Genomic DNA, 18,679 nt, shown 5'->3' on the forward strand with positions numbered 1-18,679 from the left:
GTCATTTTATGGGTGCAACGGGAGGGGTCATTCTTTTGGTGCAACGGGAGGGGTCATTTTTTGGTGCAACGAGAGGGGTCATTTTTTGGATGCAACGGGAGGGGTCATTTTTTTGGTGCAACGGGAGGGGTCATTTTTTGGATGCAACGGGAGGGGTCATTTTTTAGGTGCAACGGGAGGGGTCATTTTTTAGGTGCAACGAGAGGGGTCATTTTTTTAGGTGCAACGGGAGGGGTCATTTTTTAGGTGCAACGGGAGGGGTCATTTTTTTTGGTGCAACGGGAGGGGTCATTTTTTGGTGCAACGGGAGGGGTCATTTTTTGGTGCAACGGGAGGGGTCATTTTTTGGATGCAACGGGAGGGGTCATTTTTTTAGGTGCAACGGGAGGGGTCATTTTTTGGTGCAACGGGAGGGGTCATTTTTTAGGTGCAACGGGAGGGGTCATTTTTTGGATGCAACGGGAGGGGTCATTTTTTGGGTGCAATGGGAGGGGTCATTTTTGCTGCAAGCACAGGGGTAAATTTTTGTGATGCAAGCACAGGGGCCACTTTTTGGTGCAAGCACGGGGGTCACTTTTTTCTGCATGAAATCGGAATGTCGATATTCTTATATGACACAAATATATCGAGCCACACGTGCATGAATCTAGAGAAAAATGTTTTTGCGTAACAGGGAAAAAAAGTAATAAGGGTTTCTCTGTTCGCCAAGCTCCATTACATTCAAAGACTCTGTATATATGTCAGGGAGAGTGATTGCGTGGGTATGAAAGAAAAAAATGCACTTTACCTAAGAATACATATGCGTGCAGTTTTGAAGTGCGCTCAGTCAGCCGAGAAAAGGCTGTTGTTTGCTCGCAACCAAAGGATTCCATCAGCAGCGGCGGCATCTTTGTCCCTTCCAACACGCACCACAACTTAATTTATGGCTTCCTAGCTTATTTATCCTCCAAGCTTCGGTCCTCAAAATGGGCTGTCTGCGTCATTTTGGTCCAGATGGATGGTTTTGGTCAAGTGGACGGCGCTGCACAAAGCAGAAGAGCCGACTGGAACACGTTTTTTTCTACGTGGAGACTAAAGCAGCAAAGAACAGCAAATATTTTAGGAGAGCACCGCATTTATTCATATCTTATATAAATTTTGTCTCAAGAAAGGAATGGTGAATTTATTATTTTAAAATATAAAAGGCTTAAAATGTGAATAAAAGGACAAAGAAATTGATTCCGTATTTCAAAGCAGCCGAACAAATCTAAAATAGAAAAATTATTGTTGGAACTCAGTACTTTTCCAACGCAAAGAGATGGGTCATATAGATTAAACTTTTATTAGCTATTACAGCAGTATTATATTTCCTCTCGCCGAATATAATTTATTTTCTCGTTTCATTTTTGTACATTGTATTCTTTAAAAATGATTTTTATCATGTAATTTAGATCATGAATTGAAAATAAAATCGCCGAGGCCTAGGTAAGACAAATACAACCCCTTTTAATGAAAATGAAGTCCAATTTCAACCCTACAAACCTTCATAATTACTAATTTTATTTCTTTGGGGTTAAGTAAATGAAACTTTTAATTTAAAAAACTGATATATATATATATATATCCTAAAATAGCAATGGTGAAAAACTTAATAATTCTTAATATTAACATATTCAGATGGGAATTTCTTTCTCTCTTTCCTCCAATTTTTAAAATTCATTGTTTGTTGGAATAGATATTGACAATTTTCATTTTTTAGAGTAATATTAAATATTTTTCTTTGAGCAATAAATTCTTGGAAAGCTTTTCTCAAAACAAAGACGGTTTCAAACACTTTCTCTCTGTAAAATTTTTGTATGGGGTTTTATGAGCAAATTTAGCTGCAAGTCCTGAAAGTGAAGAAAAATCATCTAAATCTGGACGAAAATCTTCGAGAACAGAATATTTTGCTCCAAAAAGTCTAAATATGTCGTCTAACATTTTTCTATAAGCTGATAATTCACAAGCCTATAACTTGAATTTCAATGATAGAAAATCACAAAAAAATGAGGAGTAAAATCACAAAAGGAAAACTGCAACAGATTTCAGATAAACAATAAAATTAAATTTATGGTCAATAAATCTAGTTTGACCTTTAAAAACATTACCATAACAAACTGCGGATTTCCATGAGTTTATTTCCCGTTAATTTGTCTGCACATTTACCAGACAAACCCACATGTCCTTTCCCGGTATCTAATAATGCAAATAATTTCCCGGCTTTTGACCTGCGAGAAGGAAAGCTGTGGCTCAGTCGTGGCGGCGTGCAAACAACAGCTAAGTACATCATTTATTCGAGGCGAGCACATACTCAACATTCCACTCGAATCGGCCGGGGGAGATTTCATACGTCTCGATCTCGGAGGCGGTGGGGGCGGCCAGCGAGCTGGCGGGGGTGCGTGGCGCGCGGTGTGCATCTGGGGAGCCAGCAGCAAGCAGCGAGCAACGGCAGGGGCGCATGCCGTTTGGTTGGGGGCAGCTTTTGCTCTCGGCTCGGCGGCGGCACACTTGTTGGTCCCTGGCTGGCAGTCGATAGACGGAGTACGAGCCGAGCACTCACGCTGTGTCTGTCGCCCCGACGCCGCTCTATCCTCCTCGCGGCCACCCCACTCGCCGCCGTTTCGGTCGGATTACACCCTCTTCAATCCAGGTGCGTGTGAAACAGAATTGTTCGTTCGCACTTGCTTGCCTCGCTCCGGCTTGATGGTTCCAGTGAGATCCTATTGCTCGGTGCGTGCGCCGGCAGATGAGGTTACCAGATTGTGCACTCTTTTCAGTTTACAGCATAGGAAACAACCGTGAATTTTAAGTTCTGCAAATTTAGCAAAAGTGCTACTAAATTTTCGGTGTAGCAAAGCTAAACCGTTCATTTTTACTTCATTAAACGCTTATAAATTTTTTTATTTGAAATTAAAAACAGCTTCCCTTGTTTATAGAAAACTGTTTATTTTTCCGTTTTCGCAGTTTCTTTACATTCCTTTGAGGGGACAGGAAGCTCACGAGCCAGTGGCCAAAACTATTTGAGCTGGAAATTTCTGTAGAAATACGGAAAAATAAACAGATCACTATGCATCTAAGAAGCTGCATTTAATTTCAACAGAAAAATAATAACAACCTCGAGTGCATCAGTCTTCATTTACCTTTATACATTTTGAGATTTTTTCCCAAGATGTGGGCAGCTTACAATTTTCTGAGATCCAAAAAAAGGGAAGTTAAATTTTTAGTATTAAATATTTGTGTCCTTGTTGAAATTAACTGCGGCTATATCGGTTTTTATTATTATTTCTTTTTTGTGGTAACTCGGAAATTTTCTGCTCAGATAGTCCCGGTAGCTGGCTGGAGTCGAATTCATAAGCTTCAATCCATCTCCTTGTTTTTCCAAGAGAAAATTTTCGACGCCAAAACCAATATTTTTTATAATTAAATCACTAATTTGAAAAAGCAGGAGCAAAAAAAACTTTGTGAAGTAGTCGTGGAAATTTAATAGAGCTTGAAAATTAGGCTTGACATATTTAAATCTGGAAAGGAAATTTGTTGAATTAATATTAAATGGAAATTTAAGTCTGCGAAAAAACTTTTATTTTGTGCGTTTCTTAAATAAGTAGCGACAGTTAAATCTCAGCTTCTAAGCATCAGATTTCCAAAAACCACATTACATTAGACTCATCTTGACCCCCACTAGATAATTACAGGGGATCTGGTCTTGGGTTCGTCCTCCTTTTCACACCATTTTTGCTCATTCAAAAACATATAAATTCGAAATATTTGTTTTCTTGCTCCTATCTGTACAACAGATCGGAATTGCTGGGTCTTTCTACCTTCAAAACAATTTTGTTTCTTAGCTTATGTCAAGACGAGTGGAACAGTATGCAATATTTGCAATTTCATCCACAAAAAACTTGAGCTTTGGTTGAGTTTGAATTTACGAAAAAAACTACATACTGTTCAAATTATGCATTGACGGTTGACTTCCCATGATGCATTCCTATTTTCAATACATTTGACAGTCTTTGTAAAATCAATAGATGGAAATCCAGAAAATTATCCATGGCAATCGAAAAATTGTGGTCCTAATTTTGAAAATGTCCGTCATAGCACGTTTATTTTCTGTATACATCCTTTTGCTCAATTGACCCTATTCACGGCAGATGATGTTATTGTGCCTTGAATTGGGTGCAATGAAATAGTATCACCCGTTGTCAATTTGCTATGAATTCATCTTGGCTCCCACTGTGTGTCCTTTGAATGCTCTACAAATTGTCAACAACTGCCTTGCGATCAAGTGCGTATATATCGCAATTTCTCTGACGGTTTGGTAGCTTTAGGCAGTCAAATTCACAGAATCTCTCGTTCGCAAACATTCCAAATTGGCAAGAAATCATATTTCCCCGAGATTAAAAAGCGTATGCGCGACAGCTTTTCTGCTTTAAAATTTAATCATTCCAAGTTGTACAGACTTGACGACATAAAATATTTCTGACTCTACCATAAACCAGTCTTGCTGTCCAAAACTTTTCTGGTGGGCATAAACTTAGCTTTTAGGTACGTTTGACATGCTCAAAGTGAGGCAAAATTTATTCACAGCCGCCGGCAGGAATCACTACGAAATTCTTCATCCTACTTTCTTTTCCTTTTGCACTCACTAGATTGAAAATTGTCAGAGCGAGAAAAATATTCCCTTGAGCATATGTACTTGAGATTATTCTGGATTAATACGTATATTTACTGATATCTTTTGCTGATTCCACTCGATCGAATCAAGAAAGCATCTTCATTTTGTCAGCTCGATTTCATTCTCTCCACGGTGGAGACAGATCGACATCTGGAACCTCTGCCAACGACTCCATTTGCGAAATTGCTCCCCTCTGCTCTTCTAATTTGCATTTTTCTGGCCTCGCCAAGAGACGGCGTCGTTCATCTTGATTGTCGCCGAGCACCTGTTGTCGGCGACGTGAAATGATAATAAAAAAGCAGCTGAGCAGCAGCATGGGGCGAAGGGATTGCGGCGAGAGCACGCACGGCAGGGGCGAGAAAAAAAAGGGCAAAACGAGAGCAGGCCGCGTGTGCAGTTTATAATGAAATAGTGCAGTATATATACTCCATATATGTATATAACAAGCGGCAAGGTGTTTGCAGACTTGCGACTTTTATGGGCCTGCTTTCAGCGGGCGAACACGGAATTGCTTTTTGCACCCCCCGCACCTCACCGCGTGAATTTGGAAAAAGGAAGAGGGTGGGCCGAGAGTTTGTGTGTGACCCTCGAGGGATAATTTTTCATGTGAGCGCAAGTTTGCTCGACTCTGTAATTTGCAGGCAGCCAGCTCATGTAGTTGCTATTGTTTTGAAACTGGATAAGGCGTGGACGTGCTAATGAAGGTATGGCTCTCATTATCTAGATTCTATGCCTTTGTTCGAGTGCACACAAAGTGCTCTGCTTTATGAAACTTTAGAGCTGGATTACCAGAGTCAGCCGTATTCCGTCTTTAAACACGACTTCCTTGTGAGTCGATTACTTGATTGCCCAACGGTGTGCATTTCTATGTTATTTTTTCCGCCGGAGGACGTAGACGATAAAATCATGTTTATAGCACATAAATGCAGAAAAAATAAACTATAATGGTTTCAATGAATACAAAAACTGTATGAACGCTAATTGAGGAAAAGGCAAGGACATTGAAATATTTAATAAGTAATATCAAACTCACTGATGACGAATATAGATTGACGAAAATAACGACCCATTGCCTAATAATTAGTATTTTTTTTAGTTGAAGTTGTATAGAAGATATTACATTGTTAAATTGTTACAAAATTATACATAATATACAAATTGTTAATAACCAAATAATATATCTACTGCTCCCAGATTATTTTTGCTGCGTCTTGGATAGACCTTTATTAAAAAAGTTTTTGATAGCAAACAGTCGACAATAAGAGATAACAAATCAGAGTAATACTCAGTATAGTCGTGCTCTAATCTTAACAAGCTTTAAAGGTGAAAAGCTACGAGGATCTGAAGAGAGGGCGTTGTAATATACGTATTGAATAGAAAGCTATTGAACGAGGGGCACCAAACCAAAAATGTAGGTTTCCGACCTATCTTAATCTCTACAATCCCTCTTTATCAGTCCCTCCATTGATCAGTATTAATACAGGCCTCTTTTCCCGATAATTTTACTTTTTTATACATATTAAATTATTTTTTGTTATTAATTCGTGCCTTTTGCCGATTCCCAAATAAGTTTTATTCCAAATCTGTTTTATTCCGTGCAGGTGAAGAATAATTACGGAAATGACAGGAAATAAAAATAAAGACATCAGTACACTCGAAACTCCACTATTTCCTTATAAAAATAATAATTTTTCCAAAGCACAAGTTTTCTTTTACAAAAAGCAGCAAATTAAAAATCGGGAATTCTGGTAGCGGAAAATGTTTTGCAAACTATAAAGCAAAAGGCCATGTAAAGTGCATTTTCTAGCTGAGATGTAATCCAGCCAGTGTAGTGCACGCAAAAAGTTAATTCAAACTTGCAATTTGCGTTAACGGCTAGAAAGCAATTTGCTACCCAGCGCGCACCTTGAACTCGCTTACATGCATTATTATTTATGGCTCAGGTGCCCGGGATCGTTAAATAAAATTAATTCACGCTGGTTCAAATCGTTACAATGTAGAGCTATGTGTTTTCCGAGAGTGGCGGTGGAAATGCCGTATCGTGAAATGTGCGGATTTCGCCTACGATTTTCAGAAGATTTCGCCGGCAGCGGGTTTCCAGTTGCCATGGGAGAGCAACCGCTCGAGGCCTCCTCTAGCTCAATCAGGGCATTGCCGCAGCTCACTGGAATGAAAGAGCTTTGCTGACCATTTAGCGTAATTGAACGATTCGAGTCTGGCTTTTGACTCTGATATATATATGGCGGAGAAAAAATATCTTGGCCTTTTTACCATCAATTATTTATTTCATGATTACAAAAAGATTCATGGGCCACTGAAGCACAAAATATGGCTGAAAACGGACGATATAATGTAATTTCCGTGTTAATCTCTTCGCAAAATGATTTTTTATGTCTCACCCTCAACTCAGTGTCTATTAAGCAAGTGTGATGCAATTTCAAGGACGGGCATTGTCCGCAAATAAGCCCTCGCTGTGATTTATTTTTGACATCAAAGCGCCTCTTTGGCTTTGTGTTGTTTATGCGGCACTTGACTCTCGTGGCCGAGCTCAATAAGCAAGACTTGGTCGGTGACACTTCAATCCGATCACAGGGTCAAGGTTTGCCTGTCACTGCCCTTTTGCTCTCAACTCAAATTGCAAGAGATGTCACCGCAAATGAAACTAGTTAAAATAACAAATTTTAAAACGACAAAATTGTATTATTTTATGGTTGCTAATTCACAATGTTTCGAATTCAATTTATTCAGTACCCACGAGCTATTTATTTAACCGTGTCGTTGCAAGGAAAAATTTGGGTTAGAGCTAGCAGCCAAAGCTAATTACTGAGCAGTAAATGTCCGTTTGGAAACTGAAACGTGTAACTCGCTTTTGCTATCAAAGCATAAAAAGTGAATAAATTTTAACTCGTACGTATAACTCCTCAAAATCTCAAAAGCAAATTGCTTCAAAGTTTTTTTTTAGATTAATACAGCATTTGGATAACAGTGAGGGCTATTAATTCGATGTAATTTTAAACCCACCATAAAAACAAAATACCAAATTTATTGAAGCACTTTTCACGTCAAATTCCATATTAGTTTTTTACGTCAGCTCAAAATATGGCACAAGAGTTTGAGGCCAATCCCGGTTCAAGGTGGCATAGTTTTTAAAATATCCTTTTCAGGCAAAACAGCATTCTTCCAACGTTTTAATCAGAAAAATTCCATGGAAATTTTTGTGATCACCGGTTTATTAAAATTTTATATTTTACTATATCAGAAATCAATGACTTGCGTTGCAAATGCAGAAAAGAAGCGTTTGTGGTCACATCAAATAAAATTCCTGTGCGTTTGAGTTTCACGCAACTCGGGTTTTGGGTTGTCACAGGACCTCTCCCCAAATTCCTCTCATCCAGTGACACATTTCACACACAAAACTCGCTCTTTGTGTGCTCGTCTGAGCGGAAGTTGCGGGATGAAAGTTTTTCTCACCTTGCCACCAGTCATACATGTGTGTTTATAAGTAACAGAGTGTGTTCTTTTTTGCAGAGTGAGGCTGCAGCCTTTATGAAAGGTGATGCCGGGCAGAAAGGGCTTGTTAGCCCCGCAAAACACCTTCCTCGACACAATAGCAACGCGTTTTGATGGAACCCGTGAGTAGACGCAGGCGTTTATGTACACATTATTCGTCGGTCGGCACATATATTACTGTCCTTCTCACCCTCTGTTGTGTACCCGACCACCTCGCAACCACACCGCATGAATTTTTTATGTGTGCGACTTCCCACCCGCGGCAACCTCTGGATTTGCGTTGCTCTTTACGCCAAAGCGTCTGACAAAGGTGTCGCTTTGTGCCGTGTGTTTCTGCTTTTAGAGGCAGATAACAATTATTTTAAGAACTGCTGTTATAAATTTGGCCGCAATACAAATAACGGCGGATTGTGTTGAAATTTTTTTAAATATTACGTGGTTTAGCAAAATTTTTAACTGTTCAAGCAATCAGATATTAGTTTTCTTGCAATTACAATAAAAAATATTAAAATAATTTTACTCAACTTGGTCAGCATAATTTTATTTAATTTGATACACATTATAATTTACATCATCTATTCTTCCTTTTTTCAAATCTCTGTTCTTGACATGAAGTACATTTTATAGCACGTTGTATAAAAATGAAGATTAAAAGAGAAAAATATTTAGAAGGAAAACGACGATGAAGCCTTATTAACCCACGCAAAATTTTTAACAAGCACTTCAATTCATGACTGAGGCACTCAAATAAAAAAGCAAATTGTGCCTCTCCGCAAACAGACTTTATACGCTTTGACGCAATATTCGACAATTATTGAACGCATTTGCCGACAATTCAAATATTGGTCGTGACATAAGCTGTATATTAAAACCTTTTACGCATATAGAACGCACTCGCGTGTCACTCATGTTTGCTAACGTCACCGTCTCCTTTTTGCACTCGCTATTTGCTTAGGGAAGCGGAGTAAGAGTCGTGCTCAGATAAAAGGCTTGTAATATGTATGTGTTTCGGTTAATATTGATTGCTGCTCTGCTTTTATCTGCAAAGCTTCCTTATCAGCTGAACATGTGCACACAAACAGTTGGGTCAGTTGAGTTTTTGTTTTGGAAGGGAACTTGAAAATGAGGCGGCAGATAACTAACACCGATTTTGGTCCTAAAAATAGATCAAACCCATTTTGTACGCTATTAACGGAGAGAGCTGTTGTTCTTGTTCTTTGCAATTAATTGAAAGCAACGCTATTTGTTTATGAAATTTGAAGCAAACCGTAATTTTCAAAACAAATAGTATGTAAAGTAATATGTTTCACTAACTTGTTGTTCGCGTTTTCTTCAAACTTTCTAGAGAGCAGAACACTTTAGCTGCGTGTAAAACCTTATCTGGATAACTTTCGGTGACAAATTCACTTCTCGCAGCCACGCACATGTTCCCAGTGGATGCATTAATTTTATAAATGTATGGCAGCACGGTATGAATGCTACAAGGAATGAGGAAAGATAAGAAAATAGAGGTAAAAGAGCTAAAAGTATTTTGGTTGATGTTTATGCGGAACTTTGCCGTCTCTTTAAGGGTTGCTGCTGTTGCATAAGCCAAAAATAACAAGCTCGGCTGCGGCAAGACCTCTTTGCGGATCGGATAGGCCGCAGAATTCCAATTAAAATTTCTAGAAAGCTTGTGTGCTGTTTTTTTCGCAGCAAGGAAGAAATCCATACAAGCCAAGCGAGAAGATGCAAATTTCGCGCTTGTATCGATGACGGCGAACGTCGTTTTGCCTCGTGCTCCGCGCAGCCTTTCCCTCTTTTTTTATTATGGGCTGAAAGACCTCTGGGTTTATTAATCTTTCGCGTGTGATGACATTAAACACAATGCTCGTCCAAAATAAAACTCTCTCGCACTAAACAGGTCCTAAACTTCCTCTCCCACTGTTTACGCTTTCTTTCCTCTCTGAATAAAATGCGATCCTTCCAAGATGTGACACATGTGACAAATCAAAGTTTGTCATCCATCGATTTCTGATCTCTTTTTTTATGTTCAGTGTTTAACCTGTTTGAAAAAAATAGACGCAGGGAAAGTTTTGTGAGCTGGAAATGGTTAGAATAAAATAAATAATAACTTTAAATTTGCAAGTCGCTTTTACAACCAACTGTCACACATTTAATTTATTTTTTCTTAAGCCACAAAAGAAATTAAATATTGGTATTTGCAATTTTCACTGAACTTTTAAAAAACAGCTTATTGTTAGTAGAAATAGCTGGATCTCAGTGATTGAAATTTATACATTCCTTTCTTTTGCAAAAACCTGAAGGAGAACAAAATCATGACTGTCCAAAATGCTTGTTTCAGACTCAAACTTCGTGCTTGGAAATGCCCAGGTGCCGAGTCACTCGCACCCGATCGTTTATTGCTCTGATGGCTTTTGCGAGCTGAGTGGATGGGCCCGGGCGCAGATCATGCAGAAGAGCTGCGCGTGCAAATTCCTGTGGGGACCCGACACCAACGAGGAGCACCGCGAGGCCATCGAAAGCTCCCTACAGGACAAGCAGGAGCTCAAGATCGAAGTTATTTTCTACAAGAAAAATGGTAAGATCTATTGTGAGGATTCTAAAATATTTAATATTTCGCCTTTCACATTTTGAGTCCTGCAGAGTAAGTTAAATTTATTGTTTTAATTTCCGTGTCTTGGGTGCTCTGCGTTGAATCGAACGTCAAAATCTGATCAAACGTGCCCAAATATTGCAATTTGATGGATACAATTTTGCAGCGTCATAATGACACCTTATTAAAGTTAATTCGTATTTTTTTGGACTAGAATCAATATCCTTCCAAATGTTTTGATCAAATTTAAACTCTTCATGTTAATCAGTGTCAAATCTTTCTTAGATTATGACATGTCGGCTGATTTCCAGTCTGCGCATTTTTAACAATCACAATTAGGTGCATACTTTTATTCAAATCCTCGGCGCAAGGTAATGTTTGGCTGGAGTAAAAAGCAGAATAACGAGACGGGTGCAAACAACTCGCGCAAACATCGCGTCGAGGCAGATTTTTTGCTGTCGAACAACAATGGAGTAATGCTCTCTCTCTCTCTCTCTCTCTCTCTCTCTCTCTCTCTCTCTCTCTCTCTCTCTCTCTCTCTCTCTCTCTCGTGCAGGTAGCACGATGAGAGCGTGCACGAGAGAAAGTCTAAACAAAAGTGTTTGCTCGTTTTTGTTCTCGATCACGTGAATGGGGGAACGCAGGCTCACCGTTCTGGTGCCAATTGGACATTGTTCCGATCAAGAACGAGAAACGGGAAGTCGTCCTCTTTCTCGCGTCGCACAAAGACATCACCAGTACAAAAATGGCCGAGATGCAAGGCGGCACGAGCGTGCCGGGACTGATGCCAGGTGAGTAGGACGAAATTAATTAAGTGCCTCGCTGCTAGAGCCCTTTGTTGGAGCAGCAAAAAGACAGAGGCGTAGCTAACTCAAATCGCCTTACGCGCTGGAAGGGTTCGTCTTTTGTGATTTTACGTTGGCAAATATTTGCCGTGAAGATAATTGCACGCACATATAGTCTGAGTGAGCTCGGAGCAGGATAAACTTACAAAGTGTATCGACCGCCCTTTACTGACCCCTTTCCTCTGTTGATTATTTACCTCACCTCCTTGCAAACGAGTTTCAATGTGAATAATTAAAGTCATCTTGAAATTTATGACATCTGCGGTGACCGAGGATTCTTTGATCTTTAAATAGAGAGTAGGCGTCTCTATCGACTTGCAAGTGAAACTTTGCTGTGACCCTTCACTCGCTCAGTTCAAAGTTCCTCCACTCAACAAGTTTTCAGTTGGACCGGATCGCTTTTTAAACGAATATCCGAGTAAATAACTAATCGGACCCTAATGGCCCGAGTCGGTGACCACAGGGAGGTGCTCCTCCGCCTTGTTTGCAGGCACGCTCGACTCCCCGGAGGAGGATGACGAAATGCCGAGTGCCAACCACATGGGCCGCCGCCGCAGCAGAGCCGTCCTCTATCAACTGTCAGGCCACTACAAACACCAGGACAAAGTCAAGCCCAAAATCAAAATCAGCAGTGTGAGTTGTGTCTTTCCGTTTGTAGGGAAACTGTTGAACGTTTGCTTTTGTTCCGTCTTCATGTGTCACCAGCAGGCCATGTGATGAATAGGGCCAATTCAATTACCAAATCGTTTATTATTGATCAAGAGTTGAAAATTAAACGGGAGTTTCCGGGAAATACTTCACATAAATGTAATCATACTTTGGAACGTTTCAATAGCAATTATATTTTTATGGGACGTTTACTCTAAACCATAATCAAAATTTAACTTCGTCGAAAAATTTTTTTCTTGTGAAAATTTTAAAATTATAGCTTCAATTTTTAAACCCAAAATAAATCAAATCAAAATAATTATGAAATTTTTATACAAGCTTTTATTTGTATGGTCCCTTTATGTCAATTTTGAGATCGTCTTTGATGGCTTTTCCAAATTAGATAGCAATAAGAGAGGTTTGATCATTTTTATTTTAAATTTATACGATTAAAAATAATGGCAATCGTCTAAAGCCACCAGCTTAGGGACAATGCCGTTTGTACTCTACTTTTTACCTTTAGTTTCACTCAAATTATTTTGTAGCCCTTCGTTATTTCGTAAAAATTTTTGTTTTAACACAATATTTATGGTAATCACTTATTGAAGGAATGATTTTCCCATTTAAAAAATTTGTATTCAAGAGAAGGCATCTGTTTACTCTCGGTATGGTTCCTCTTCTCTGCTTGTCATTTTATTAGCCTCCAGTATGTATCAGAATGATTCTAGCAGAATTTTTTCCTTACTTCTTATTTATTTAATTTGATTAATAAATTTAAATAAACATCGATCTAGAGTGACACATATTGGGTATAAAAAACATTTCATTAGAGGCCGCATGAAAGGGTCACTCTACCCCTGTTCCAAATATTTTCGCTTGATTAAGAATGAAAATTGCGTGAAACTGATCATCAGAATTTCTACATTTATCCTTTGAGGACGTTATAAAAACAACCTCTTAGATAGGATTAAAACAATTTGTTTCCCCTTGATTTGATTTCAGTCGCTTCTGACACACAATCCTGCCCCTCTGCCAGAGTACAAGTCGTCGTCGGTTAAGCGTTCGCGCTTCATCTTCTCGCACTACGGGCTGCTGAAAGGCGTGTGGGACTGGCTGGTGGTGATTGCCACTGTCTACGTAGCCATCGCCATCCCTTTCCTGGCGGCCTTTGTGCAAAAAGACGGGGACCGCGACTCAAGAAACCTGCTGCCGGACGTCACTGTTGAGTCGCTTTTCATTGGCGGTGAGTACCGCGGAAAAAAGCAAAAAAGTAGATCTTCAATTTCTTCTCCGCCCAACACGATTGCAATCAACACGGGTGCAACTTTTCTTTTTGCTGCCAAACTTTCTCATGGAAACAGCAATTTTAGGGCATCACACGAATCAAACTTTTCCTCTTACTTCTGCTACTTTATATCTCTTCGCACCGCAGGGCTACCTTTATTTCATTTTATCTCAGCTTTTCTATTACAGACCAAAGCAAAAATACCCCTGGGTAATTGTCCGGCATTCAGCTCACTTATTATTACATAACTCAATCATTATTTGTGATATGTTAATTCTAGTTTAATTGGCCAATGTTCATTTACTAAATTATTGTGTAAAAATTAATTTTGTTAAAATAAAAGAAAAAATCACGACGCAAAGCGCATGAAGGTTCTTCGTGTATATAATAAAATCCGAGAGTCCTTCTCAGTCAGCTTTTTCGTTCCACTAGCATAAGACGGTTCTTTTATTCCCCTCCCCCGGTACCGTCTGGCACGGAGGAGGCCAACCCTTTAGCCCCCCTGACTTGCCCAGTTGCTTGTAAGCCGCGGCCATCAATTTCGCGCCCTTCTTTTCCTCCCGTAACAAAATGGGTCGGCCTACCTTGGGCCGTCGCTGAGCCGGGATGCCCATCTTGGGCATTACTCTTGGGGGTAACCTGTTCACCCCTAGACGCCACGTTCGTTATGAAAAAAAAGTGAACTGAATGCCGGTACACATTATTTCAATTGGAATCGACGCAATAACAAACAGATTCTATTTACACATGACTAGACACCTCCGGCTTGGATCGGCTGGTTATGCAAACGTGACAGCTCAAAGGCTGGGCTGCTCGTGTCTAGACAACTCAGTCAATTGCATGCGATCCGCAATCGTTGCATGTAATTGCGTCTGAGGTGGAGCGTGAAATCGGCATCCGATCGGATTTTACGCTGCGGGTTTGTTTGAAAACAATGAAGCTGGCCGGAGCACCAGCGGGCATATTTTCGCCCCACTAATTGGCTAATTACTCCTGCAGGTGCTCTTCGAATCAAGCGGCACCGATCAATATTAGAAGGGGGTGCGCGCGGGGCCTGTGGCCGCCGATGAATCAAAAGCTCAGCCGCGGTTGGCAGCCGACTCAGTGGCTCGTGAATTGTACTCGACATCGCCGCTTGCCGATGATTTATAAATTCGAGTTGAATGCGAACGAACGAACGAAAAGAGAGCGAACGCGCTAATGCCGAATCAATAGCCACCGCTGCGGTATTGCTCTTTTGGGAATCGCGAACCCGCCATTTTCATCGCGCCTTCTCCAGCTCTCAATCGCTTTCTTATTGATTTCGATGGTTTTTGCGGAAATGGAATCTGAGGCGGGAGAACGTTTTCCTTTCCTTCTACACGCATGTTTCATACTTTCTACTGCAGCGAAGGAATATTTTTAGAGGGAATAATGAAAAAGACGTAAAATAAATAGATAATTAGGTTTGTAATTGAATAGAGTTGTACAAAATTAACATCTAATCTGCTTTTAATCATACAATTAATTTTTTAATATTTGCTCACAAGAAAACTCCTCGGATTCTACGTTTTAAAAAGTATGGATCTCATTGGATTTTTTAAGATTGGCACGACGTCAATCATGTTCAGTAGCAAAAATTTCAAATTCGATGATTTTTAGTGATTTGTTTCAAATTATATATAAATTTCAAAAATTTGATTTTAAAATACAGTAAGTCCAGTGTTGCTTTGTGTAGGGGAAATTTGGTGTCTAGGTAATTTCAGATCAGACAAAATCTATGGATGGGCCATTCTATAAAAGTTAAATAAATAAAAATATAGTTTATACGTAAAGGGGATTGCTTTGCTCTTTAACTTTTTTTAAAACCAAATTGTTTAATATCCTATTCTGAAAGCTAATTCAATTTCCTGTGTATTTATGTTGACCAAAACGTTTTAACATTTGGTTGGTGTTTTAAAAAAAATCGTAAATTAAGTTATATAATTTTTTGCAAAATTTTTAGTTAACTAAATTGATCTAGTGGTTACTTGTGAATAAGTTTTGAAAATTTCAAGCGATTTTATGTCATCATTGACGGGCTATTCGCAATTTCCCGGTAAAATTTGATATCTAGGAACTTTCCGGGAAGCATTCGAAATTCGCATCGGTCAATTTGTGTCGTCAAAGAGAGACTATCTATAAAAAATTGTAATATTGGCTTCGAAATTTTAGTTTCAAACGATCCTCATGTTTATTCCTACGAAGATTTTAGATTCAAATACGTATCAGCATCTTCACATTCAGGAATAAATATGTATAATATTTTCATACGGAAAAAAGAATGAAAAGATCAGTTGGCTCAGTACGATGCAAACCCATTATTACTTTTAAAAGCACCGGAGTTTTCATTCATGCTCAGATTTGGCAAAAACTTGTTCCACAAACGATATCAAATGAATTGAAAGCACTTTTTGGGCACTTTTTTACTTACAAAAGGGGGCAGAATTTTACTCCCTCGGATCTCCATAGCTCACTAGCACCATATGGAACTTAAAATTCCACTCAAGTTACCTAGCTGGCTATGACAATCAAAACGTGTAACCCACAAAAGATGCAGATGATGAATTATAAAAATAAAAATTAATTAAGCTGTTGCTAAGAGCCTAGCTGTTCGTGTTTGTATAAATATTTACCGAGGAAAGCGTTCTTTACAAACACAAACAACAGCGACGTTTGCGAAACCTGATGCGATCCCGCTCTCGGCAGACGAGGAAGCCACACAAAAGTGCACAATCGAATCTTAAATGAACGAATTGAAGCCTCAGACCACCTCAATCTTGCCACAAAACTTCTTCCACCCGAATTTTCCGCTTGGGATCGACCTTTTCCTGCAAAAGCTGAGAGCAGCTGCAAAAAACCACCTGTGGCAAGCTGCGCTGCGCGATTCAGCTAGCCAGCAGCTATAACTTCCTCTGCGAAAGTTTTTCCACCGCAATTACCATATCTCCCTCAGTCTGCAGAAGAGTAGAAGAGAAATGGAAAGAGCGTCTGATAATGAAAATGTACTTTCTGAGATTCATTTTCTGAGAAATCTCTTCTCCTTGCGACGCCGCAGTCACGGAAATAACCTTACTGGGAGCAATCGAAAGTTGATTCAAATATATGGATTTTTACTTAACTTTTTTCAAACAATTTAACTATATATTTAAGCCTATGCATTCAAGAGGCTCAAATCACTTGACAATTTTCTGATTTTGCCGTTTTGAAAGAGATAGCAAGGGAGAAAGTCAAAAAATTATCTGAATCTGCATTAAATTCTAGTTTTAGGTAAATTGAATATAATTAAAACCAGGCTTCATCCTCGTTGTCAATAAAAGAGAAATTCGTCGTCTTTATTCCTCGACCAGTTTCGACGTCATCACAAACGTCCTAATCATGAGTTACAATTACAATCAAATACAACAATGCAATAAAAGACGACGAATTTCTCTTTTATTGACAACGAGGATGAAGCCTGGTTTTAATTATAATTCAACATGAAAACAACCTCGAGTGGTCGCATTTTTCAAATATAGTAAATCTTATTGATTGTGGTAACTCTACTCTCATCCAAAAAAATTTAAAAACATTCACAGCTATCTTACTTGTTGTTCTCTCCCACCGAGTACCAGTCGAAAGAGAAAATGAATTTTCAAATTAATGCACTTGCGTCAGAGATGTTTTCATATAATTGGGTTTTATTGAAATATATTATTTAACTATTGAACGCTATAAACTATTAAATAATTGTATCAAAAACCTTTTAAAAGTTTTTAAAAAACAGCTATTCAAATAATCTTTGAAGCTATCATGTTTATTTTTAAAAGAAAACAATTTCTGAACTTTTTAAAATGAAATATTTATCTCCAAGATTTCACGTTACACCTTTTTCATGTGGATTACTTCGGGAATGTGTCGGTAAAAAGTCCAAAAATGTCATATATTGTTTTAACCTTTCATTTAGGTGTTTTTACCCGGAAAAAATTGTGGAAAAATCCATGCAATACTCCAAACCCGGAAATAAATAAATAAATTGGATGCCAATAATATTCGCAAATTTCTATATTTTATCGCATCCGATTAATTTTGAAATTGAAAATTCATATATCTTGTTTACACCATGTCACGTGTCACCGACAGAGCTAAGAACAAATTGACGTGCGAAAACTTCCATGTTTAGAAATATTCCTCTCCGGAAAATTAAACGAAACCGCGCCTTCCGCAGCTCTGGAGTGGCTGACGTGCCTGCCGAAAAGCGTGGCCATCCGCTTCTATATCGAACGTATAACTAACGCGCGAGCAAATCTGTTTCAGACATAATTCTCAACTTTCGCACAACCTACGTGAACAAGAAAGGCGAGGTAGTGAGCTCGCCGCGTAGCATCGCGCTCAACTACTTGAAGGGCTGGTTCGTCGTCGATCTGCTCGCCGCCATCCCCTTTGATCTCCTCTACGCTTCCGACGTCTACACCGCCGAGGTAAGTAGTGCGCCACGCACTCTAATTTGTCTGCTGCCGCCGCCGTGCGCGCGCTCCACTCGAAATTGAATGATCTCACCCTGCGTGCTGCAACGAGTTAATATTGTTCCACCTAATTTATGGTCCCATGCTTCCCAAATTGGATTTTCGCTCTTGCTTACGCCGAATACTGCTTGCTGGCTGATAAAATTCCGCTGCCTAATTGATGATTTATGTAAAACATGTTTTCGGCGAACACAATAAGGAAATCGCTGTGATTATGCCGAGAAAAGCAATTTGGTTACGAAGCCTTTTTCATTTCATGGCAGTGAAGTTTATCGTCAAAATTCAAAAAACCCTGAGCACAATAAATTATTTAATTTAATAATTTTACAGAATATGTGCGGTCTTTTGCCCTGCGGTCAAGTGGTAAAAAATAAGTAGTTTTTGGGATCCCAAATCAACCCTTGAAGAAAATTTTTTGATTGTTAATTTTCAATTGCAGATAAGACTCGTTACATTGATGGTTTCGCCTCTAATAAAAGATAATCAATTTAATTTTAATCTGTTCTTTTAAAAGTTTGCACAAGACTTTCAAGGGACCAAATTTGTTTCACTTTCCGAAAAATTCATTGAGCGTAGTTAGCT

The 18,679-nt window shown here is 39.1% G+C and overlaps 1 protein-coding gene across 1 annotated transcript in view; it reads left to right on the plus strand.

Annotated features, from left to right (window-relative positions):
- The first annotated feature begins 2,520 nt into the window (after positions 1-2,520).
- The window catches only part of Elk (Eag-like K[+] channel), a 55,214-nt gene continuing 39,055 nt past the window's right edge, over positions 2,521-18,679 (plus strand). The window contains exons 1-7 of the mRNA XM_065496356.1: positions 2,521-2,668; positions 8,219-8,322; positions 10,545-10,781; positions 11,441-11,587; positions 12,132-12,274; positions 13,292-13,532; positions 17,889-18,052. Coding sequence (XP_065352428.1) covers positions 8,247-8,322; positions 10,545-10,781; positions 11,441-11,587; positions 12,132-12,274; positions 13,292-13,532; positions 17,889-18,052 — 1,008 coding nt within the window. The 5' untranslated portion in view covers positions 2,521-2,668; positions 8,219-8,246. The remainder of the gene's footprint in view (positions 2,669-8,218; positions 8,323-10,544; positions 10,782-11,440; positions 11,588-12,131; positions 12,275-13,291; positions 13,533-17,888; positions 18,053-18,679) is intronic.

The sequence above is a fragment of the Cloeon dipterum genome, chromosome X (genome assembly GCF_949628265.1).
Source record: "Cloeon dipterum chromosome X, ieCloDipt1.1, whole genome shotgun sequence".
Classification (NCBI taxonomy): domain Eukaryota; kingdom Metazoa; phylum Arthropoda; class Insecta; order Ephemeroptera; family Baetidae; genus Cloeon; species Cloeon dipterum.